The following is a 26,170-nucleotide window of genomic DNA, read 5'->3' as shown; positions in this document are numbered from 1 at the left end:
CTGCCAAGTTCTTCAGTGTTGTGGTTCTGCTATGAACTCACCCTTCCAGGCCCCTCTCTGCACACTGCCTGTGTATTATTTAGATTAGAGCAGCTTCTCTCTTATCTTTTACAAGCTGGATAAATCGTCCTCTGAGCTGGCTGGGCTTTCACATACTGAAGAATTACAGACAAGGGCAAAGCTGTTTGCAGGAGAAAAAAGAGCAGCCTGAAACTTCAGTGAATGAGAACTGCAGGGAGAAAGAAACACACAAATGATCTCTTGAGATTCAAAAGGAAGGCTGTATACAGCCTGCTTGTGTATGGATGTATTTTCTATGTGTGGACATACTGTACATCAACCTACTTCCTGTTTTGGTGGCCATTTTGTTTGTTTATAAACAAACTTTTTATAACTGTTTTTAACCACTTTTAATGCGCGAAGAGCAGCGAAATTGTGACAAAGGGTAATAGGAGATGTCCCCTAACGCACTGGTATGTTTACTTTTGTGCGATTTTTAACAATACAGATTCTCTTTAAGGCTCATACACACGTATCAACAATCTGTCCAACTTATTTTCCAACACAAGTTTGGAACATAGGCATGTGTATGGCTGGCAAACAACCAAATGCCCAACTGATGACAGGTTGTTTGGGCAGATTGATCTACCGGTTGGATCTGGCAACTATCATGCAGGTTGGAATGTGTGTACAAGTCTTTTGAACAACTTTGTTGTTTTTGAATGTAGACATGTTGTGCAGTTTGTCATTTTTTTCCATGCATAGTATTTAAGTGCGTTTCACCTCCACAGATTACACTCTTACTTATTAGTAGGAAACTCCTACTGAGGGAAGAGAAAACAAAACAACCATGCAAATGGCTGCCCAATATGTCACTACCTGCCACCAATTGAGAGGAACATGATAGCCCATGGACTATTTACCCCCTTATACCACCCCCTATACTCTCCTCCCCTACGGACTGCATATCCCAGCCTCCCCCCCCCCCCACCCCCATACTGTTCCTTATATCCTCCACACTCTTATGGACTGTATACCCTAACCCCCTATACCCTTCCCTTATCTCCACCCCCCCATATGTTAATGCTAACGTTTTGAAAGAGAGTGGTGAAGACCGCTCACCCCAAAAGAGCAGTGCCAGACCAGGATAGCTGATCCTAGAAAATGCTTGAAGACGAAAATGGTCCGCACAATGCTCCTAAGATCCTATATTTTATTTATGGACGTATCCAAAGGTCAACACATATCACCAGCTGACATGTTTCGGACCTACTGGTCCTTATTCATAGCTAGAGTGCAAATAACACAAAAGGCCTCCTATATACCCTCCTCCGGTGGAGTGGGTGGCCCCCTAGACAATGTCCAGGGAAACACCCCCAGCCCCACCCACAGGAGGGGATATGTACAATATAGAGTACAACACCTAAAAGGAAAGGTAAGATAAGACAACATACTGATTGTTCAAAGCTAGGTGTTGAATTAAAACAGGAGGCCTAGAGGCATAACGTACAAAATTCCAATCAAATCCCACACCAGTATATAAATGTAGAAAAAATATATACATAATAAAACCTATAAAACTATATAGAAAATGTGATTTGTACAATTAAAACCATCAAGGAGCAGCATATGTAGAGGGAATATGCACTAGGTTAGAAGCGCCAGATCCCAGCGGGAGTTCATACCCTTTGGGAGTCTCGTGCCCATTCTGAAGATCCACAAAGCCTCCCGGCTCTTGAGCCGTTTAGTTGTGTCCCCCCCTCTCCGTGCAGGAAAAATTCTTTCCAAGCCATGGAAGGAAAAAGAGGACATGTCACCTTGGTGGACCTGGCGAAAATGCTTCGCCACATTGGAAACGTTAGAGCTAAGCCAAGCGGGACCGCAGTAGTGTTCCCCTATCCTAGCACGTAACGGTCTCGTGGTGCATCCCACATACTGCAGGGCACAAGTCCCACAGGTAATAAGATACACCACGTTCGACGTCCCGCAATTAACGAATTGCCTAATGGGGAAACTGCGTCCGTTCGATGTTGACGTAGCAACTCGAGTTCGAGTGTGGACCCTGCAATAGTGACATGTTCTCACTCCACATCTGTATGAGCCCAACACATTCAGCCAGGTAGAGGACCTGGTTCGGGACTCATACAGGCTAGGAGACAATGTTTGTGCCAAAGTGGGAGCACGCCTACTTGCAAAGCGTACCCCCTGTTGCAAAACACAACGTAGGTCCTCATCACCCTCCAATACTGGGAGATACTTCCTAACGATAGACACAATCTTGTCATATTCCTCGCTGTATGTTGTAACAAAAGTGGGTTTTGAAGCCCCTAAATTGGCATCCGAGTCACCCATATTTCTAAGCAAAAGATCTCTGCTTTTAGAATTGGCTCTAACCTGTGCTCTGTTGATCATCCAATTGGGGTACCCCCTCTCTTTCAATCTGGTCCCTACCGTTACAAACTCCTCCCCAAGCCAAGACCCCCTCGAACAATTCCTGCGGGCCAGGGCCCGGGCCCGCAGGAATTGTTCGAGGGGGTCTTGGCTTGGGGAGGAGTTTGTAACGGTAGGGACCAGATTGAAAGAGAGGGGGTACCCCAATTGGATGATCAACAGAGCACAGGTTAGAGCCAATTCTAAAAGCAGAGATCTTTTGCTTAGAAATATGGGTGACTCGGATGCCAATTTAGGGGCTTCAAAACCCACTTTTGTTACAACATACAGCGAGGAATATGACAAGATTGTGTCTATCGTTAGGAAGTATCTCCCAGTATTGGAGGGTGATGAGGACCTACGTTGTGTTTTGCAACAGGGGGTACGCTTTGCAAGTAGGCGTGCTCCCACTTTGGCACAAACATTGTCTCCTAGCCTGTATAAGTCCCGAACCAGGTCCTCTACCTGGCTGAATGTGTTGGGCTCATACAGATGTGGAGTGAGAACATGTCACTATTGCAGGGTCCACACTCGAACTCGAGTTGCTACGTCAACATCGAACGGACGCAGTTTCCCCATTAGGCAATTCGTTAATTGCGGGACGTCGAACGTGGTGTATCTTATTACCTGTGGGACTTGTGCCCTGCAGTATGTGGGATGCACCACGAGACCGTTACGTGCTAGGATAGGGGAACACTACTGCGGTCCCGCTTGGCTTAGCTCTAACGTTTCCAATGTGGCGAAGCATTTTCGCCAGGTCCACCAAGGTGACATGTCCTCTTTTTCCTTCCATGGCTTGGAAAGAATTTTTCCTGCACGGAGAGGGGGGGACACAACTAAACGGCTCAAGAGCCGGGAGGCTTTGTGGATCTTCAGAATGGGCACGAGACTCCCAAAGGGTATGAACTCCCGCTGGGATCTGGCGCTTCTAACCTAGTGCATATTCCCTCTACATATGCTGCTCCTTGATGGTTTTAATTGTACAAATCACATTTTCTATATAGTTTTATAGGTTTTATTATGTATATATTTTTTCTACATTTATATACTGGTGTGGGATTTGATTGGAATTTTGTACGTTATGCCTCTAGGCCTCCTGTTTTAATTCAACACCTAGCTTTGAACAATCAGTATGTTGTCTTATCTTACCTTTCCTTTTAGGTGTTGTACTCTATATTGTACATATCCCCTCCTGTGGGTGGGGCTGGGGGTGTTTCCCTGGACATTGTCTAGGGGGCCACCCACTCCACCGGAGGAGGGTATATAGGAGGCCTTTTGTGTTATTTGCACTCTAGCTATGAATAAGGACCAGTAGGTCCGAAACATGTCAGCTGGTGATATGTGTTGACCTTTGGATACGTCCATAAATAAAATATAGGATCTTAGGAGCATTGTGCGGACCATTTTCGTCTTCAATGCTAACGTTTTGCTTTGGCAATGCTAAATGTATTTGGTCCTGCCAATAAAGCTTTCTTGGATTTGGTGTGTGTGTGTACATACTTGTCAGGTAAACAACTTGTTGTGTGGTTGGTCATATTGTGCGGTTGGTTTCGCATTAAATGACATTCGAGGTGAAAAATGAGATAAACAATTGCATTTATCCTTCTTAAAGTGGCTTTTTTAAAGTATTCCCTGGTTTTATTTTATATTTAAATCTACTTTTTAAGTTTTTACTGTTTCATGGCCTCTTCTCAATGACACATTCATTGAAGTATGCCAGAGCTAAGTGTGTATGAGCCTTTACAGAGACTGTGAACAGTGATGGGTATGTATGTACTCGGAACTGAAATGGAAATCGTTTGATTACACCAGGTGTAACCGCGGGAGAAAGGGGGGTTAACTTACCCATAAGTCCATGGGATCCTCTGTGTTTAATTTAATTTAAGCATCCGCAGTGCCCAAAAAATATTGAATGGGGGGGGGGGGGGGGGGCTAGGGTGAAGGCGTCGCCGATCTAGCAATGTGGGTAAGGGGGGGGGGGGGGGGTCGTTTAGGGTTAGGCTTCGATTGAGGGAGAGTTTAATCGATAATAGGGTTAGGTTTAGCAATAGTGAAAGATCAGTAAAAATGACAGATCTATCGTATTCGCCATTGCCCAATGGTAGAACACCGGTAATTTTACCAATATTTTATAAGCGGCAATCCCCGGTACAGTGGCCCCTTTTTATATGCATGCCATAAAAGGGACTTGTAGATCGCCCTGCTTGCAATGGCTTATGGTAATTCTCCCCGAGATTAATAAACACCTTATTGACTGTGATTCAGTTATTCCTATGCACATTGCAGATCGTGTTGAAAAATCAAAATTCCACAGAATTAGCTTGATCTGCATGATTTTATAGCCTTATTTTAGAGTAGAGCCTGCATACTGCATTATAACAGTGGTCTCTACATTTTATAGTTTGGGAGGAAAGCTATATTTGCTGGCTTAAGTGCTTCCCAATCCCCTGTCCTTGTTGTTTTATGACCTTACTGTAGTCTGTCTGCATTGATTATGAGACTGTCTTCCTCATACAGCTCTGCATTATAAGATGGATTGTAAACATGCCTTCTTTCAGGCACCTATATAAGTGGTGTTCTAGCAATAGCTGGTAATAGAATGACGACCAGCATAGTACAAGCCAGATTTATGCTAGAAATTGCATTTTTATGGCTCTAATGTCTTGAAATGTGCAGCATGTAAGAAATGTAATGTGTCTTGCTTGTGTTACGTTTTGCCTGGCTTCTTGGCTGTTGAGGAAAATGTACACTAATGGTGGCCACACATGTTACAGTATTTCTGTTTGATGTTACCCTAAATCGATTGAAAACAATTGTGTGAAAAAATTGAGAATTTTTTTTGATATATAAATTTGATTGAAATTGTCGCTTTTCTCTATTAAAATCGATCGAAAAGGGGTGAAAAATCAAAATCAATTTTGTCAGGAATTTGTGTGTGGTATGTTGTATAAATAATAATTCGACCTAATACATTTTAAGCTTACATTGAAGAATAAAGAAACTTTATTTGTCGAAGTGACACATTAGATAGAATGTATTTCTTTAATGTAATAAATGTAGTGTTGATTTAAATAAAATGAGGATTAGATTTATTAAAGGATACCTGAGGTGACGTGACATGATAGACATGGGTTTTTACAGTGCCTAGCACACAAATAACTATGCTGTGTTCCTTTTTTTTCTTTCTCTGCCTGAAAGAGTTAAATATCAGGTATGTTAGTGGCTGACTCAGTCCTGACTCAGACAGGAAGTAACTACAGTGTGACCCTCACTGTTGAGAAATTCCAACTATAAAACACACTCCTAGCAGAAAATGGCTTCTGAGAGCAGGAAAGAGATATAAAAAGGGCCAATAGTTCATAGATTTTAGCTCTGGCATACTTTTAAGGAATGTGTCATTGAGCAAAAACAATAAAGCAGTTAAAACTTAAAAGTAGATTTAAACCTAAAATAAAACTGTGGAATATCTTAAGTCATTTTTAGGAGAAGGAAGATGGATACAATCGTTTATTTCATTAGTTTATTTCCGCCTCGGGTGTCCTTTAATGTAAGGTAAATATTCTAAAGTTGTTTGTGTTGTGTCTCTATACACCGTGATGGCACAGAGAGCCCACCATACACATTTATAAATGAAAATGTACATATTACATCAAACTTACATGTTGGATTTTATCATTGTTGTTGTGAATGTGTCAACATCGATCATCCATGTGTGATACATTGGTTACAAGAGTCTAATTTTTTATTCGAGTGGAAAAAAAATTAAAATGATTGAATCGAAAAAAAAATTAAAAATATTGTACTTTGTGTGGCCACCATAAGAGTCCTGTGACCTTGTCATTTTAAAGCTGCAAAAATGTGTATTCTCTGGCAGGATTGCATTTCGACCTTGACTTGCAGCTTCCTCCCACCTGCCTGCCAGTCACACACACACATTTGCACAGTCTCCTCACTCTCTCTGAATGGAGTCAGAGGAATTTCATTCACAAAATGGAGGGCGAGCGAAAGACAAGAAGTCCCTGTAGGACTGCAGTGGTGCCGGCTTACACAGTCAGGCTGCCTTTCATAGGTGGCTGACATCATATCAGAAATATGGGCTGTCTTGTGGTAACACTATCTCTTACTGGGTTTCTGGCCAAAGCTATTAAAGCGCTGAGGGGGAAAACAAATCTCTGCCGTAGTTTATTACATAGACAAGGCTTACAGAATCAATCTTGCATTCTTAACAATGGTCTTAAAGGGTTTGAAGAACTCATAAATAAATCTGCACTTTAGATATGACCTCATGTGCTGGATGATGATCCTGCTGCTGTTTATGAGGAAGAGATTAGGATTCTGTTCAAAACAGCCAAAATAGAAGAAGATGCATTTTTTTTTCTTTCTTCACGTTCCTCATTAAAACTTTTTTTTTTATTATTTTTATTTTTATTGAAAACCACAGTCACACTTGATTCGTGCTTTGCTGATTGCCCGGTGATCAGCAAAGCACTGCTGCACACGTAATCTGGATTACTTTCACTGCAGTGATTGTGGTGTGTTTGTGATTATCGCTGATCGCAAACGCACTGCATGCAGCATTTTCCCGGCGATTGTGCTATGATTCGCATTCACTAGAATGAGAATCGCAGAACGCAATTGCTAAAAAAAAATCTCCAAAACAATTGCCTGGCGATTTGCGTTTACAAGTGTGAACAGGGCCCATTTGGAACTGCTTGAATGTCCTAAAAATTTGTGAAGTCCCATTTATGGAAGTGAACCTGTGATGGTGCCTAGTTTGTATTTTCAATGTTTAATAAAAGGGAAAATTTACAGTTTATATTTTACATTATTATTATTATTATTATTATTATTATTATTATTATTATTATTATTATTCAGATAAATATTTAATCTAAAGTGCAAGTTTGCAAGTGCACAATTTTGATAGTCCATATTGCAAAGCACCCTGGGGTTTTCTAGTTTTCTTACATTGATTTTATAACCCTATCCACATTGAGTCATGCCCCACCCCCTCACCAGAAGCTTATGAGGGCCTCCACTAACCAATCTATATCCTTCCCACCTCCATTATTTAACTTACCCAGCAACTACATCACTCTGGGACTTACAGCCAAGTCACTGATGCCTTCTAGAGGGTCATATCCTCCGCATGGAAGCCTGGCCTCCCACTTTCACTTTTGGGGTGGGGTGGTGCTCGTGCCAGTCTTCACCTGGTAACCTCTCGCGCTGTCAGTCGCGGGCAATAAGCGGAATATTTAGCCAGACTGTATGATATGGGAGCGTTGCACTGTTGGATGAGCGCAGAGGTGTCAGTGATGCAGCACAGCGCGTTGTTGATGCGAGTTTTTCAAGGCGGTTGCATCAGGATAGCTGAACACAGGCAGTTGGACCAGGGGATGGGTTCAAGTTTCGAATAGTTGACAATCCCCAAATTGATTCATGAGAATAGGGTTTTAGACGGACCACCAGTGCTTCCAGACTAGATCTGTGCACAGAATCTCCATCAATGACCACTTGTCCCATCTCCGAGAATGTGATGGGTAGGAAAGGGGCATATTGTATAGTACTGGGAGGGAGGAAGCACTCTAGGTTTTGGGAGGAGAGAATAATACTTTCCCACCTCTGTGTTATGCTAGGTTTGGGGGGATGAGGTATAGATTTTAGGACCAGTAAGCAAATGAAGCTACGTTAAAGAGAACCCGAGGTTGGTTTGAAGAATATTATCTGCATACAGAGGCTGGATCTGCTTATACAGCCCAGCCTCTGTTGCTATCCCAAACCCCCCTAAGGTCCCCCTGCACTCTGCAATCCCTCATAAATCACAGCCACGCTGCTGACAAACAGCTTGTCAGAGCTGGCTGTGTTTATCTCTATAGTGTCAGTCTGCTGCTCTCCCCGCCTCCTGCAGAACTCCAGTCCCCGCCTGCATCCCTTCCCTCTCTGCAGATTGGAGGGAAGGGACGGGGGCAGGGACCGGAGCTATGCAGGAGGCGGGGAGAGCAGCTGAGTCTGACACTACAGATGTAAACACAGCCTCACAGCACGGCTGTGATTTATGAGGGATTGCAGAGTGCAGGGGGACCTTAGTGGGGTTTGGGATAGCAACAGAGGCTGGGCTGTATAGGCAGATCCAGCCTCTGTATGCAGATAACATTCTTTAAACACACCTCGGGCTCTCTTTAAAGTGGACCTTGCACAGGGCATAAGGAAAACAGAGAGGAATGCATCCTGTATGTATTTAGATAGTTTAGCCTGTCTAATTCCCCCCTCATCTGTGTCTAATCACAAGCTGTAATTTGATCTCTCCCCTTTGTCACATGACTGCTATGGCAGAGATGGCACATAAGCTCATGTGAAAGCACAGAACGTTAATATGTCTGCTTCCATGAAAGCAGGTAGTAGAAACACTGAAGATTTGTTGTGATGTGTATCACCTGTAACCAAGACATGTTTTTTCTTTAAAGGTTATTATGCTGTTGCTTATATTTTAGGGCATAGAGGAAGTTCTGAGTTCAGGTCCACTTAAAGAGGAACTTCAGCCTAAACAAACATACTGTCATTAAGTTACAGTAGTTATGTTAATTAAAATAGATAGGTAATATAATCTCTTACCCACCCTGTTTTAAAAGAACAGGCAAATGTTTGATTTCATGAGGGCAGCCATCTTTTTGGTTGAAAGAAGGTGACAGGGAGCATGAGACACAGTTCTAACTGTCCTGTGTGCTGATCACCTCTCCCAGTTGCTAGGCAGCGTGAATAACAACATAGGAAATCCCATCATGCTTTGCACAGTATCAGGGAAAAAAGCCCGGGCAGTTTTCTTTGATGGGTGGAGCTTAGCTAAAAATGCAGCTAAAAAGGTTTTGGTAAGAAAAACAAAGTTCTGATGCTGTGAAACTGTTAAAGAAACACCAAGCCGTTTCAGTTCTGCTGAGTAGATTTTTAGTCCGGAGGTTCACTTTAAAAAAAAAAACAAAAAAAAAAAACCTGATCCTCCAGTAGCAGGAAAACTCAGTGGCATCTTGTGCCAACAATACACGGTGCTGAGCTGTCAGAGCCAAAATTACACCGGGACGCTTTATATGGACACAACATGGTCAGTATAAATGCAGGTTTAGTTGTGAGGAAAGCACCGGCCTTCAAAAGAGTCCTATAAAATGCTATAAAAAGTACCGGAATTTTAAAAGCTAAGGAAAAAAAAAGGTTATATAACATTCTTAAATGGGTATGTAAACATTTTTATATATGCACTTAATGTATTTCACATTGTGCTAACAAGGCTGTGTGCCGCACATCTGCTCTTTCTTTATTTGGCCAATATGGACAGAAACTAGATTATCTAGAAATATATTTTATACAGACAAATTATTGTGTCAAACAAATATTGAAATGCTGCTGGCTATACACCACTTGTGTATACAGGGTGTATTGTTATACATGTTCAGTCCCATAGCAGAGAATGACATGGGTAAACCTTCTAATGGCATAGGGTAAAAATGATAACCAAACTACCCAGCTGCACTAAACAAAATATTTACTGTACTTCTTCTGAAATCCTTTAAATAAACTGTCCTTATCAGTAAGAATAGAAAACAGAGTAACAAATGTTTTTGTGGGAACAGGGAAAATTGGCAGCGCTCCTAATCAGGCTGCACCTGAAATGCGGTAACGTAGGTATGTCCGTGCCTTAAAGAGTAACTGTCAGGCTGCAGAAGCTAATGTAAACCTCTATTCTCCTGTGTTAAACAGTTTAGAAGGAAGCCAAAAAGCCATTAGTGAAGATGGCAGTAGCGTGGGTGGGGGGGGGCAGCCCGGCTCTCGGGAGGACCGGCTCTCCCTGGTGGCGGGAGGGGGCGGGCGGGTTTGGATGACGTCAGCCGAACCTAACCGAACATCTAGGTGTTCGATCATCACTAGTCAGGACTGAGTCAGCCACTTATACGTGATATTAACTCTTTCAGGCAGAGAAAGAAGAAAAAAAAGGGACACAGCATGGTTATTTGGGTGCTAGGCACTGTACAAACATGTGTCTATCTCATCATGTCACATGTCACTTTGGGTATCCTTTAATGATGAAAGGGGATATTGTTTGTTTATAGTAACATGGTGCCGTATTAAAAATGCTGTTTGTTTATATTAACGTGGCATCCGTATTACACAAGTTAGTGCCAATACAGAAAAGGTTTGTATTGGTGTGCCTTTTTAATAGGCACTATTTTTTACATGTCTCATTCCCAGTTGTCCCCCCTCCAAGAAAGTGTCTGCTGCTTGAGTTGACTAAAAACAGCTGAATCAAACCGCTTTCATATGTTGCCTATGGGCCTATTCATGGAAACCATATCGGTCATTCGAGTTTAAAATACATTGGAAATGTGTTGCTGTATAATTTACATTGACAAAACAGATCATGCTGATATTTGTTTTTTTAAGATGTTCCTGGTTGTCAATCAATATACAGAAGCGTGGAAAACTACACAAACATCGAAGGTAACTATTTATACTTTATAACCAATCTAGAACATCTGAAGTATTTCATTCATTTTGCAATGAAGCGTAAAGCTGTGAAAGAAATGTATCCAGCATTGTAACGAATATTCAGTATAGGCCCCCCCCCCCCCCTTTTTTTTTTTTTTTTTTTTTTTTTTTTTTTTTTAATTTTTTTATATTTGACCCACGCAGTTCCAGGGCGTCCCTGTGATCTCGCCACTGGGAGACTTGGGCGCAGGGTACAGCTGGTATGGCTTATCCTGCTGCTGCACAAGTCCCAGCGGCGTTAATTACTATTCTGCCTCCAGGTCCACTTGGATAGTGGGGAAGGATGTAATTCAGCTTCCAGCTATTGCTGGCGGCCGAATAATAGTGTTTTAAAAGTAACTTCAGCTCCATCTTCTGACGGCACCAAATTACTCACTGTGCGCCGCTATAGCTGTAATTTCTATTACGGTCTCTATGGTGGCGCCCGGCTGCGCCCAAGTCTCCTGCGCTGTTGTTGCAGCAATCCGTTCCAGGCGTGTGTTTTCGTCCACAGTTCACCAGACGGCGCACACATTCATAAGTGATTTAACTATCGCTCTCTGCAAAGACAACGTTGTCCAATGCAAAAAATGTGCGCGGTGTCCTGAAAGCAGCAACCCACTGTAACACAAAAATCACCTTTAATGGACACGCCCCTCGTGTTTTAGGCGTGGGTCTTAGACTAGTAATGCGTTATTCAAGATGGCACTGGGATGAGGTATCACATTTCAAAAAAAGGGATGTGAGAGAAATACTGTACCTTTTTAGCATCCAAGGCCAGATTTATATGCTTTCTGCACCCAGGCCAACTTTCTTCTTGCTCTCCACCATGTGCAATAGGGTCCCTCCTATTCCATGTGTCGCCTTCTCTTCCTTGGGTAACCTCCATGTACAGCAGCCCCTCTCTATCATAGGGCCTTTGTTCAACAGCATTCCTCTTTGGTGTGTTGTACCCCCATTTGCACCCTCCTCTTCCATACTCCTCAACCCCTCTTCCATGTCTAGCCACCCTCTTGGGCAGCAGCTGCCTAATTCACAAGCTTTTGTGGCTTTTCCTGAAATCTGGCCCTGAATAGCATTCATTTCCATTTAGAGGTGCGAACGCCTCACAGAAGAAAACTTAGCTGCAATTTACCAGGAGAACAATGCAGGCATTGGGCTTGATTCACAAAAGAGTGCTAACTGTTAGCACGGCTGTTTTCGCGCAAATTTTTGCATTGCGCGCGATCATGAATTTTCGTGCAAAACGATCACGAATTTTCACGCAAAAACTATATTGATTTCACGTGAAAATTCGCGTTTGCGCGCAAAAAAACGTTATCGTTTCGTGTGAAAATTCGCGATCGCGCGCAATGCAAAAATTCACGCGAAAACGGCCGTGCTAACAGTTAGCACTCTTTTGTGAATCAAGCCCAATGTGTGTAAACATTCTCTCTTATGACTTGGGAGGGAATCCCGTACAGCAAGTAACATACTGTTGCCATCAGGGCTGTGGAGTCGAGGAGTCAGTCTGAACAATTTTGAGTACCTGGAGTCAGCCGGTGGTTTCAATAAACTGAGGAGTCGGAGTCGGATGATTTTTGTGGCAAATCCATAGCCTTTGTAAAAATTAGACTAAGGAGTCGGAGCAATTTTGGGTACCTGGAGTCGAGTCGGTGGTTTCATAAACTGAGTCGTCTGAGTTGGATAATTTTTGTACCAACTCCACAGCCCTGGTTGCCATGTTAGAAAGAAAATGTGAATGCCATTTCTGGCAGCATTAAAATGTAATAGTTATATATTCAGCCTGTAATTGAAAATCCAGAAGCTTTCCTGTAAAAAAAAAAAAAAAAAAAAAGGTTGTTACTGTCACTGTGTTCTCCCTCGAAGCTGTCCCAAAACACCACATATCGGCAGACTTTCAGGGCTGAAGAAGACTGAGAGGGAAGCCACAATGCTTATGGGGCTGGAGGAAGCCCGGGTAAGTATAAATGAATGCTGGTGTACCATCTCTGGTACACTAAGTGCTGGATTGGATTTTATTTAATTTTTTTTCTTATACTGTACTTCTATATTTCATTTTTTCTTCTACTTTACTTAAATTGCCTTTAAATGTAGCTATGTTTTTAACTTTTTGCAGGGTATGGGTATGAGAAGCAGATGAGGCCCTACACGGACGATGCTTGTGTTGTACCGGAAAAGTTTGAAGGTCAGCATTAAGTTGCATTCACAAAATTTACAATCCACTGCTGCAGAAATAAACAATGTCTGGAAACTACACACTAACCTTGTTATCAAGCCTTTACACTATCCTTCAAAATAAGTGGGGGGCTTTATTTTTTGGAGTGAATTTCAAGGATCCAGTTGTGTATAGAGCAGCTGAGGTTTAAACCTGTTGGGTTGTTATTGCTGTCTGTTTCCTCATAAAGGTGGCCATTCACTCATTGACTTTCCCATTCAATTCCTTGCACATTCAATTCATCTGCTAGGAATTGATTCCCAAAAATATCAAACGATTTTTGATCCATTTAAAACAAAAATTGATGGAATCGATTGCACAGGATGGAAAATTTTAAAACAATGGGGCGGGGCAAGATGGATGGCATATAGCTTTACACTGCATCAAAAACTACAACTCTGCAGTTCGATTTTTCAATAGATTCTCTGCTGGAATCGGATGGAAATTGATATGCAGTGCATGGTAGGAATTGATTCCTTTTCAAAAAGGAATCGATTGTTTTGGAACATTGAGGCTAGATTCACAGTGGGACGTTGCGTTTTGATGCCACGTTAAAGTCGCACCGCAAGCTTACAACGCAACGCGCCCAAAAAGTGTCAACGCAGCATTACCGTCGCTTACAGCAGATACAGTAAAAAATACAGGCAATGAAAAGTATGCTTCCAAGTCATTACTAAGCATGTGCAAACAGTCCAACGCAGCTAATAACGTGTATAACGCACTGCATGCAGTACTTTTACTTAACGTGCAGCGTTAGTCACCAACGCAACGTGCGCACTGTGAACAGGGCATTGATTTTTCATTGCAGTGAGTTATTCTGCGTTAAATGCTGTTTTAACGCGCAACTTTAACGTCCCACTGTGAACTGAATGAAAATTTGTGTTTGACCAGCTCTAGAGAGATTCTTATGTAATCCCATCTATTTTGTTAGAAAAAAAAATGTTATAGTTTGGTATCATGTCTTCTTTATTTTCTTATGACCCTGTCATACGCTAAAGATGGCCACACACACAATACAATAAAATTATCCAATTTTATGGAAATTCGATAAAGAACGTTTTTTCCGAAAACTTGAAAGCATTTTTTTTTTTTCAATCGAGCAAGAATTCCGATCGACTTATGTGAAATAAAACGGGAAATCCGATCAGGAATGGTGAATTTTTCTTTAATTTTTAGGAAAATTGAATGGTGTGGTAGATTGTCAATTTATTAACATACTCACCCTAACAATTTTCTGTTACCAATCATTTTTATCATAATTGGGGAAAAATTGAACGTGTGTGGTACATTGGTCAGATTTTTGAAATGCTCCAATTAGTCAGAAAAATTGATTGCAATTCTTGAATAGAACAGATATTTAAAAAGTTGTATGGTGTGTGGCCACCTTTAGGCTGATGTAGGAGGGGAAGCAATAGGGTAAACAGAAGTTGAAAAATGGGGGGGGGGGGAGTGGAAAAATGGGGGGGGGGGGAGAGATTTGTTTCCTTGACCCAGCAGATATATAGAAGAATATATGCATGAGCGGCCAGCATTGAGCTTTTTGCAAGCATGATTTGTAAGAATTTCTGCTTGCAACGGCTATTCCACATCACATCGTCTGTGCCTTACATAACTCTGGTTGATGCAAACCTGAACTCAGAACTTCCTCTCTGCTCTAAAAGATACACAACAGCATAATAGCATTTAAAGAAAAACATTTCTTTGTTACAGCTTACAGAAATACGGCAATAAATCTGCAGCATGTCTACTTCCGGCTTTCATGGAAGCAGACATAGAGTTAACTTCCTTTGTTTACAAATTAGCTGCTCTGCCATAGCAAAGGAGATTCCTGAGCTAACACAACCGAGAGATCACATTACACTGGTTATTGGTCACAGATGAGGGGGGGATTACACCGGCTAAACTCTCTAAATACATAAAGTGTGAATTGCTTGGTTTTCCTTCTGTCCTGTGCAAGAATTGAGGTTGCCTTTAAGTTGCAATAGCCTGGGTCATATATTCTGAGCTAATTGCCATTTTATTTTTTTTAACCAGACCAGGAAGCCTCCTGCTTCTCTTTCTCCTCTCTATAGGAGAGGACTATCATGGGCCTCTGGGCAGATGGTTTTGCCCAATAAAGAGTGCTGACTATACAGAATTGTACACTGACCACTTTCCTACATAATCGGAGTAGGGCAATGAATTGTCAGTGTGGTAATGCTTCTTCACTGCCTAATCAGGCTGGGAAGGTAAAACTATGTTGTGCTGGTGCAGTAGAGAGTAGAGCAGTGGTTCCCAACCTGGGGGTACATCGGCAGCTGTCAGGGGGTCCCCCAGGGGCTGCAGACAAAATGGTGGATCTCGCCCCCAGGAGAGAACTGTCGTGCACGGCAGGCAGTGTCGGTGGGGCGCAGCAACTTGTTTATCCCCGTTCCTGCGTGGACTCCTGTCGCCGGGCTCTCCTCCTGTCCGGGCTCTCATCCAATCGCCACCTAGCGTCCTGTCGCCATGGTCACCCGGCAGCCGCTCATGATGTCAGAGTTGCAGCCGGGAGTAACCATAGCGGGAAGACACGGCGAGAGGAGGAGAGTCCATCGAAAAGAGTCTGTGCGGGAACGGGGCTACGTAAGATTATACTAAGGCACTAGCTGGCTATCTGTACTGGGGCACTAGCTGGCTATCTGTACTGGGGCACTAGCTGGCTATCTGTACTGGGGCACTAGCTGGCTATCTGCACTGGGTCACTAGCTGGCTATCTGTACTGGGTCACTAGCTGGCTATCTATACTGGGGCACTACCTGGCTATCTATACTGGGGCACTACCTGGCTATCTACTCTGGGGCACTACCTGGCTATCTACTCTGGGGCACTACCTGGCTATCTACTCTGGGGCACTACCTGGCTATCTACTCTGGGGCACTACCTGGCTATCTACTCTGGGGCACTGCCTGGCTATCTACTCTGGGGCACTACCTGGCTATCTACTCTGGGGCACTACCTGGCTATCTACTCTGGGGCACTACCTGGCTATTTACTCTGGGGCACTACCTGGCTATCTACTCTGGGGCACTACCTGGCTATCTACTCTGGGGCACTACCTGGCTATCTACTCTGGGGCACTACCTGGCTATCTACTCTGGGGCACTACCTGGCTATCTACTCTGGGGCACTACCTGGCTATCTACTCTGGGGCACTACCTGGCTATCTACTCTGGGGCACTACCTGGCTATCTACTCTGGGGCACTACCTGGCTATCTACTCTGGGGCACTACCTGGCTATCTACACTGGGGCACTACCTGGCTATCTACACTGGGGCACTACCTGGCTATCTATACTGGGGCACTACCTGGCTATCTATACTGGGGCACTGCCTGGCTATCTATACTGGGGCACTGCCTGGCTATCTATACTGGGGCACTGCCTGGCTATCTATACTGGGGCACTGCCTGGCTATCTATACTGGGGCACTGCCTGGCTATCTATACTGGGGCACCGCCTGGCTATCTATACTGGGGCACCGCCTGGCTATCTATACTGGGGCACCGCCTGGCTATCTATACTGGGGCACCGCCTGGCTATCTATGCCGGGGTACCGCCTGGCTATCTATGCCGGGGTACCGCCTGGCTATCTATACTGGGGCACTGCCTGGCTATCTATACTGGGGCACCGCCTGGCTATCTATACTGGGGCACTGCCTGGCTATCTATACTGGGGCACCGCCTGGCTATCTATGCTTGGGCACCTCCTAGCTATCTATGCCGGGGTACCGCCTGGCTATCTATGCCGGGGTACCGCCTGGCTATCTATGCCGGGGTACCGCCTGGCTATCTATGCCGGGGTACCGCCTGGCTATCTATGCCGGGGTACCGCCTGGCTATCTATGCCGGGGTACCGCCTGGCTATCTATGCCGGGGCACCGCCTGGCTATCTATGCCGGGGCACCGCCTGGCTATCTATGCCGGGGCACCGCCTGGCTATCTATGCCGGGGCACCGCCTGGCTATCTATGCCGGGGCACCGCCTGGCTATCTATGCCGGGGCACCGCCTGGCTATCTATGCCGGGGCACCGCCTGGCTATCTATGCCGGGGCACCGCCTGGCTATCTATGCCGGGGCACCGCCTGGCTATCTATGCCGGGGCACCGCCTGGCTATCTATGCCGGGGCACCGCCTGGCTATCTATGCCGGGGCACCGCCTGGCTATCTATGCCGGGGCACTACCTGACTATCTACACTGGGGCACTACACACATGTCCAGCACAACCAACCGCACAACATGACCAACCACACAACAAGCTGTTTACCTGCCAAGTACACACACGCCAATCAACTAAACAACCAACTCGATTTAATACAATGCAAGCAAAATGACAAACTTTACAACATGTTCGCATTCAAAAACAAGGTTATTCAAAACACTTGTCTACACATTCCAACCTGCCTGAACCTGCGCATGCATTCAGCATGTCATTGACGCATACAAGCTTTTTTGTCTGTTTTTGGTGCAAGTCAACTGATTTAATGTTTGGTTACTTGGTGTGATGGAATAATAGTGTTTACTGGAGCTTTCAAGTTTCTGCAACTGCCTGTTTATGGAAGTGTGCATAGCTTCTGATTTGACAATATTACTCTTGGTTTCTAGCAGGTGATATCAAACAGGAAGTTGGAACCTACAGAGATGGACCTCCTTACCAAAGGCGAGGATCTCTGCAATTATGGCAGTTTCTCGTAGCTCTGCTGGATGATCCGTCTAATTCCCACTTCATTGCCTGGACTGGTAGAGGCATGGAATTCAAACTGATCGAACCAGAAGAGGTAACATTGTTGCTCATCCTAGGCTTTGCTGGTCTGTCTCCTCATTCCAGTGCTGTCACCCCCTCGGAAGGCTTTGGAAGACTGTTCCATACTGTGCATGTGCAGTACTTAGCAGCTCATCTTCGGAAGCAGTCAGGAACTTGATTGCTTCCAAAGCTTTCTGAGGGCTCCCGGAGGCGGCAAATTTGAACGGAGGACATCGCTGGAACCAAAGCAGTGACAGAGGACAGGGAAAGCTCTATAACAGGGGTCAGGAACCTTTTTGGCTGAGAGAGCCATAAAAGCCACATATTTTAAAATGTATTATCCTGAGAGCCATACCATATGTTTCAAACTGGGGCAGTGCGCAGCAGAGGGCTCACGTCCCAGTTGCTATGTTGATGTGTATACGTCTTCAGCTTCTCTTGGGTTTTAGCAACATCAGCAATTTTATTCACTTTGTAGGATGAGATCCCCACACTTTGGCCTAACAGGTTGCCTGTCAAGTGACAGGCAGCCTACTGGGCCAATCAAAGTGCGGGAATCTCGTCCTACAAAGTCACTTGACCTGACAGGTTCCAGAATGGGACAATTGGAGCAGCTGTTCGTCTTGGAGTAGCACAAGTAAGTTATTAGTGCACGCTACAGCAGTAGCGTGCCTTCTTTGAAAATTGTACTTGCGCTGCCACACTAAACTGTGCTACTTGAGCAGTGTAGCTTAGTGAATCAACCCCTACTGATTTGTATGTGAGCCAGCTGTAGCCATCAAAAGAGCCACATCTGGCTCCCGAGCCATAGGTTCCCTACCCCTGCTCTATAAGATCCAGAGCCTTCCCTCTCCATATAGAAGTATCTGATTATTTTATTATTATTATTCGCTACGGGTTTGCTCGAGGCTCGATTTGTATGTGTAGTACAGCTAATGCTGGGTGCACACCATGCGGTTTCCCTCTCGATCCATGGATCGATCAGTATCGATTCGATTATTTCCGACATGCTCGATTCGGGTTTCGATCGTTTCTGCCATCGATTTTGCATACTTAACATGCAAATTCAACTGCTGGAACGATCGAAACCCAATCGAGCATGTCGGAAATAATCGAATCAATCCCAATCAACCCGCGGCTCGACCGAGAAAATACATGGTGTGTACCCAGCATGAGAAATAGAGCATTAGTAGCACAGATATGTCTCATCGTGTTTCCAGTACAGGAAGAGATGAGAAACATCACTTATCTATGCAAAAGAGCTTCTCTGAGCTCTTCGACTAATTTTGTCAGAGAGCAATGTTATTTTCCGAAGCTCTTATACATCAAAGAAACAGTAAAAGACAACTTGAGATAAGATTTTGCTGCAGGGAAGTTCAAAGGGTCATTAGCTCAGCTCGATTTCATAGTTAAAAATACAGTGTAATTTGTAAGCTGCAAATATTAGAGCATGATAACAATAATTCTTCCAGTATTTGTATAGCGCCTTTCTCCTGTCGGACTCAAATCGTTTGCGAGGCAGCCACAAGAGCGACCCCAGTAGACAGTAGCAGTGTTAGGGAGACTTGCCCAAGAAACTCCTTACTGAATAGGTGCAGCTTACTGAGCAGGCAGAGCCGTTCTAATGTTCTATTCCTTATCCGTACTACACATACAATTCATTATATGATTTTTTTTTCTTCAGTGTCACTTTAAAGAGGATCTGTACTGTAAAATTCTTAAAATAAAAAGCATACCATTCTATTCATTATGTTCTCCTGGGCCCCTCTGTGCTGTTTCTGCCACTCCCTGCTGCAATCCTGGCTTGTAATTGCCATTTTTATCCAGTGTTTACAAACAAAAGACATAGCAAGTGATAGGCTGAGAGGAGCTCAGTGTGTGAATCATACAGAGTGTGCAGGGGGCCTGGAGAGGGTGTGTATAGCTTCTATCCAATTACATGCAGCACAGCACATTCCAGCCTGACTGCCTGAGCCCGACAGACCCGACAGAGGAGAGAAGATTATATCATATAACAGATACTGCAGCCTTTCCTAGTTGTACAGTGGCTGTGTTAAGACAGAGCACATTAGAACAGCTATAGGAACTTATAGGATAGAAGAAATGAGGCTCAAAATTTTGTTAGTCTCTTTTTAACTTTTACCTAGCTGCTTATCCACATGTGACCGGTTCAGCCGACCGGTTCAGCCAATTTTTTTAGCAGCCTACAGGTCTCCACCTTGTTCTAAAAAGAAACAATAAAAAACAAGTTAGCACTATTTGTTTGATGTCACAGCTGGGTAAGCTTTTGAGCTATCATTAAAGACAAAATGTATTTATTGCCTACAGGCATGTTAGACCTTTGAAAGCATAAAAGAATGGGGGAAACAATCTTCTGTAAAATTGTCTACTTAGTCATCTTCAGTCTTAACATTGTGTTACTTTTGTAGGTCGCCAGACTATGGGGCATGCAGAAAAACCGGCCGGCCATGAATTACGACAAGCTGAGCCGGTCTCTGCGCTATTACTATGAAAAGGGAATCATGCAGAAAGTGAGTAAATAACTTGTTTTGTATACCGTTTTGCTAGTTTAAAGGACCACTGTCGCCAAAAATTTAAAATCTATGTAAACCTATACAGATAAGAACTACGTTTCTTCAGAGTAAGGGCCCGTTTCCAGTAGTGCCAGGCGCGGCTGCGAGACACGCGGTCCTTCCTGGTCTGCGGGAACGCTGACAAATCCCATAAGCCATGCACGGCTATGGGATTCGCAGCCTCCCGCACGGAAACTGATGGTAATGTCGGCCAAATCGCTAAGGTAAGCGATTCGGGTGGCGGCGCCATTGTGTCCTATGGCAGAGTTTCCCCACGCGATTTGCCTGCGGGGAAACTGCGGATTCGTCCCAGTTTCCGCGCTACTGGAAACGGGCCCTCAAATGAGCCATAAATTACTTTTCTCCTATGTTGCTGTCACTTACAGTAGGTAGTAGAAATTTGACAGAACCAGCAGGTTTTGGACTAGCCCATCTCTTCATGGGGGATTCTCAGGGTTTTGTTTACTTTCAAGAGCACTTAATGAATGGCAGTTGCTCTGTACAACTGCCAAAAAGTGTGCAGCAAGCAAGGAGGCTGGCCAGCATTTTTTGTATTAATCTTTTTCAAGAATCCCCGGTGGAGAGATGGACTAGCTCAAAACCTGTCAGTAATGTCAGATTTCTACGACCTACTGTAAGTAACAAACACAGGAGAGAAGTAATTTGTGGCTCATTTTACTCTGGAAGAAACTTGCTTCTTACTTGTATGTGTTTACATGTATTTAAAATGTTTAGATTTTTGTGACAGTGGTTCTTTAAAGTCAAACTGTAATGACATATAGTAGAATGTAATATATTATTTGGGATATCCATTTTTTTAACATTCAGGAGCCCATTTCCTATTTCTATATAATTTTTGTATTGGTACGTAGCCACGCCCTACCAGTGATGTTTAGCCTAGGCTATGATGTCACAACATTCTGCCCCAGAGCACTCTGGAAGACCAGATGGTTACGCTTCATATATGATAAGAGGATCCAGAAATGTTGCCGTTGGTGAAGTTGTTAGTAGAATATCATTAATACTGCCATTATTCTACTATTGGCTGGTAGATAGTAGTAGAATATTAGTAATTTCACCAAGATCCTATCACTTTACCTAACCCTCCACTACCTACTCCTAACAATAACCTATCACTACCTATGCCTAATGCTAACCTTCCCCTCCTTACTCCTAAAACTAAACACACACACACTATTGCTAATATTTGCACCCTATAGCTTATCCCTGCTGCTGCTATCTGCACCGTGTTCTCAGTTATTGGTCCGTCCATTGCCCCAGAGCTTTTGCTATATCTGCTCCCAAATGATCCCCTGGGCCCCTACATCTCCTAGCAGCCCAAATGTCCTGCTTCTGTTTCTGCTTGTTTCACAGCAAACTAAAATCTATGTGGTTCACCTTGTCAGCAGTAAAGATGCTGCTCCATTTCAGAATGTAAATCGGGGTGAAAGCTTTTACAATGGGCAAGCTTTAACTAAAAAATGTATAAAGTAATATTGCAAAGAATAAGAAATGTATTTAAGTCATACCCAGCAAAGAGCCCCTTTAAATCTAGTGAGACACATGACAAGATCCATCGGTTAAGGTTCTGAAGTTTGCAGATGACACAACAGTAGTTGGTCTCATACAAAATGGGGACGAGTCTGCATACAGGCATATGGTGGGACAGCTTTCCTCCTGGTGCAGCAGCAACAACTTGGAACTAAATGCTCTCAAAACCATGGAGATGATAATAGACTTTAGGAGATCCCCCAGCACCTCCCCTTAACCATAAATGGATCCACAATAACCCAGGTAGAGTCATTCCAGTTTCTTGGGTCCACAATCTCACACAATCTAAAATGGGACAACACATTGCCTCTATTGTCAAGAAAGCGCAACAGAGGATGTACCATCTACGCCTGCTTAAAAAGTTTGGCCTACCTCAAAATTTAATGGTGCAGTTCTACACTGCAATCATCGAATCCACCATAACATCATCTATGACTGTATGGTTCGGCTCCTGCTCAGCATTAAAAAAGGGGAGGCTGCAGCGCATCATCCGAACAGCGGAAAGGATAATTGGCTGTAGCTTACCTTCCCTGCAGGATCTTCACGCTAGCAGGTGCAGAAAAAGAGCAACCAAAATTGCCTCTGACCCCTCTCACCCAGCTCACTCCATCTTCCAGTGCATGCCTTCAGGAGTAAGATTCCAGTCAATCGCTACCAAAACCTCTAGACACAGGAACAGCTTTTTTCCTCAAACGGTAGCCATACTTAATGCTGAACCACTCTAGAGCTGCTAGGACTTGAAAGTAATCAGCACAGAACTGTAAATGAACAATTCTCACATTTCTTACTGCCACTATACTTGCATAATGTCCTTGACATGTAACATACATACTGTCTGTCCTTGTATTGTTTTTGTTTGTGTTTGTTAAGCAACTGCCAAGACAAATTCCTTGTAGGTGCAAACTTACTTGGCGAAATAAAAATTGATTCTGATTCTGTTAATCTACACCACAGTACCTTGCATCTCATAAGCCTGTTTGCAGAGACCATGTAGTGACAAGTTTTTAGTGGACACGCCTTGGTGTGAAGTGTGGCAGTGCGGTGGTGCCTGGGTTTTTCCCTTTCACGGTTAGCTGACATTGAGGCAGAAACCTAATGCTTATCAATGTAAAACATTTCCTGGTGGATTAGGTCCTCTGCCAAAAAGGATCTTTCTGTGAGATAACGAAATCTCTTGGGCAGCAGATGGTCAGTCAAAACTGCTTCTATCATCCTGTTCAGCTGAATGTTGTAAGCCTTTGCGTACCTGAAATGTGCCAGGAGCTGTAGATACATTTACTGTATACATGTGCATAGTAGTAGACCAATACAAGTTAAGCTCGGAAACCTGTGGTATTGAAGCAGGTAAAAAGGGCGTAGGAGCACTTATGGGAAAAAACCGGTGCCACCATAGGAGCCTATTTTAAAAGCCGTATTTAGCGGTATTAGGAGGAAATTTGGGCACATGGTGGCGACTTTTATCAGGCACCTTACCACAAAGCCGTGATATGCGGCTATGAAGGTAAATTTAGGTGCCCGATTACTGGCAAGAGGGGACTTTTTTTTATTCCGCACAGTCCTTGCGTCACTTTGCATTATGTTTTCCCCACCAGGGAACTTTATAAGTGAGGGAGCTGGCCACTAGAGTTTAGTCTGCAACTTGGTTCCAGTGTTCAATTTTGGGCCATTTGACAGCCCTGCAGCAGAGTGATTTTTAAAGGGGTATTGAATATGAATTTGTGCAGAATTTTGCTGATCTGCAAAGATTAATGCTAAATTAATGAATTTAAAAAAAAAAAATGCACTCACAACTCAACTACTCAAAACCTGTGAAATTTGAATTCGGACAATGAAAATAGAAATGCAGAATGCTGGCCAATTTTCCACTTCAGTAAGAAAAGCATATTTCCCTTCAGTAACAGCTGGTGTCTTCTTGTATATTGTAGAGTTTTCTGGATCAACCCTTAATTTGTCCAAACGTTATATATTTGGATATATTAACAATGTAGTACACAGCAATTAGATCACCTCTAAGCCTTTTATTCAAACCTAAAAACTCGATTTGCAGCATCGATATCGGGCAGACTTCATCATAATTTTGAAATCTAGCAGAGATTGATGCTGCAACGTGGCAGCCCGATTGCTGTTTCAGTCAAAATTATTGATCTGGCATGTTGGAAAGATTTTGGTCGGGTGTGCGGCAGTGGGGGCCTTTGCTTCCCAACAACCAACAGACCCCCAGCTGGTCTTCCACCACCCCATGTGTAATGTGTACCCCCCGGACCCGTAGTGAGTGTTGCAGAGTACTTTTGGCTCACCTGTCTGCTGGCACGCTCCTCCCGTATCCTGTGTCTTGTCTCCTTTACTGCCAGGGTGCCTGTACCCCTGTGACCTGGCAAGGGAACCTGCACTGCGGCGGTGGCACGTGTGACCTTGTACAGGTACATACAAGGTCACACACGTGCCACCATGTCACGTGGTACAGGTATCCTGGCAGCAATAGAGAGAAGACATGGGACACTGGAGGAGGGCTCTGTGCCACTGCATAATGGTGTATGGGAGTCCCGGTGGCGATGGAGAGAAGACACAGGACACTGGAGGTGGCATGCTGATGGACAGCGTTCAGGGAGTACACATTACATGAGAAAGCCCTGGGGGGCCCAGCAAGCGGAAGTGGCTGCATAGATCTGTGGGCTTATGTGTGGCGGCAATAAATCCCTCTGTAAGATTCAGAGAGGGATTTATCTATTGAGCTCATCTGACAATGTATGGGCACCTTCAGAATTGCAGTGGTAATGCATCTACTACAGTAACCCATATCGCCAATTACAAACCACTTTACTGATTCGGAAGCGGTGTGAGTTTTGGATTAGTTTACTTTTGTTGCTAAATGACGTATTTTTGAAATGGCTGGTTTCACAACTTCTGTTATCTGGAAATTTCTCTAGGGGTATTTTTCATTGTTTTCAATATCTCTATTTGACTTTATAAACTGTGATTAGTCTACTGATCTTGATTAATCACACAGATTCTCCTCCTCAGGTTGCCGGAGAACGCTACGTCTACAAGTTCGTGTGTGAACCGGAGGCTCTGTTTTCCCTGGCTTTTCCCGACAATCAGCGTCCCGCCTTGAAATCGGAGTTTGACCGGCAGATCAGTGAAGAAGAAACGGTTCCTTTGTCACATCTGGATGAAGGAGCCATGTATCTCCACGACACGGGAACTGTCCCTTCCCAAAACTACAAAGGCGGCTACAATTACTAGCCCGCCAGCCATGCAATCATGTATATATGGGTACATTTTGTTAGCAATCATATAAATGTAGATGCCTTTTTATTCTTGCAAGAACCTGGTGTTGCAATCCTATGGACGATGGTGGGCAGCACCGATGGCTGCCACCGTACTTTTATTGCAACCCAGGTGGAGTTTGGGCGTTTCTAACATGGCCTTTTTCAAAATACACTCCTTGGCTGTGGTGTATTTGAGCAGCAGGTTTTAGGTTTCTGTTAATGCAGCTAAGCTTACAAATGCGTGATTGTTTCGGAAATGCATGCTCTTGGAGCAATGAAGACCTAATCCTTTCCTTACAATTTTTTTTTTTTTATTTGAATTTTTAGAGACCCTTTCGTGGCATTTGTTGTAGGAAAGGATTTTGTTTGAGTGGATTTCAGCAAACACATCAAATCAGTGCAATAATCTTGAAATCTACCAGTGCTATTGTTTTCTGCCTTTTTGAAATTAAAATGTTTTTCAAGGATGTTTTTATGTTCTGTTTTATGGCCTTATTTATATGCGTTTTCATCCCGTGGTTATGGGAAAGATCTTACAAGGATTGTAAGAACTGCTAATTAAATCATAACATCTGATTCAATATCTGGTTCATATAGAGCAGGGATGTCAAATACAAAGTGGCCTGAAACTCAACACGAGGACCAAGTTGTGGGCCAAAATCAATGTCTAGTAGCCACCCCCCTCCCTTATAAAGTTGCCTGGAGTCTAATCTCCTCCCCCCCCCTCCCTGATATCTATTGCCCCCTCCCCCAGGTTCCTCCCCTATACAATTCCCTGGTGTCTCGTGCTTTCCCCCTCTTTCCCCCACAGCTCTACCCTGGTGATCTAGGGCTTCCCCTCCAATATAACTTC

At 43.8% G+C, this 26,170-nt stretch overlaps 1 protein-coding gene across 4 annotated transcripts in view; it reads left to right on the top strand.

The window, feature by feature from the left end:
* ETV4 (ETS variant transcription factor 4) overlaps positions 1-25,784 on the top strand; it is a 103,754-nt gene extending 77,970 nt beyond the window's left edge. For 3 of the 4 annotated variants that reach the window (XM_068263729.1, XM_068263731.1, XM_068263730.1), the window contains exons 9-13: positions 10,861-10,917; positions 13,064-13,132; positions 17,786-17,958; positions 20,354-20,455; positions 25,070-25,784. In XM_068263729.1, the coding sequence (XP_068119830.1) occupies positions 10,861-10,917; positions 13,064-13,132; positions 17,786-17,958; positions 20,354-20,455; positions 25,070-25,291 (623 nt within the window). In that variant the 3' untranslated portion in view covers positions 25,292-25,784. The remainder of the gene's footprint in view (positions 1-10,860; positions 10,918-13,063; positions 13,133-17,785; positions 17,959-20,353; positions 20,456-25,069) is intronic. The other variant, XM_068263732.1, reaches the window with a different exon arrangement.
* The last annotated feature ends 386 nt before the right edge of the window (positions 25,785-26,170 follow it).

The sequence above is a fragment of the Hyperolius riggenbachi genome, chromosome 12, assembly GCF_040937935.1.
Source record: "Hyperolius riggenbachi isolate aHypRig1 chromosome 12, aHypRig1.pri, whole genome shotgun sequence".
Classification (NCBI taxonomy): domain Eukaryota; kingdom Metazoa; phylum Chordata; class Amphibia; order Anura; family Hyperoliidae; genus Hyperolius; species Hyperolius riggenbachi.
This window is presented reverse-complemented; position numbering and strand designations above follow the sequence as displayed.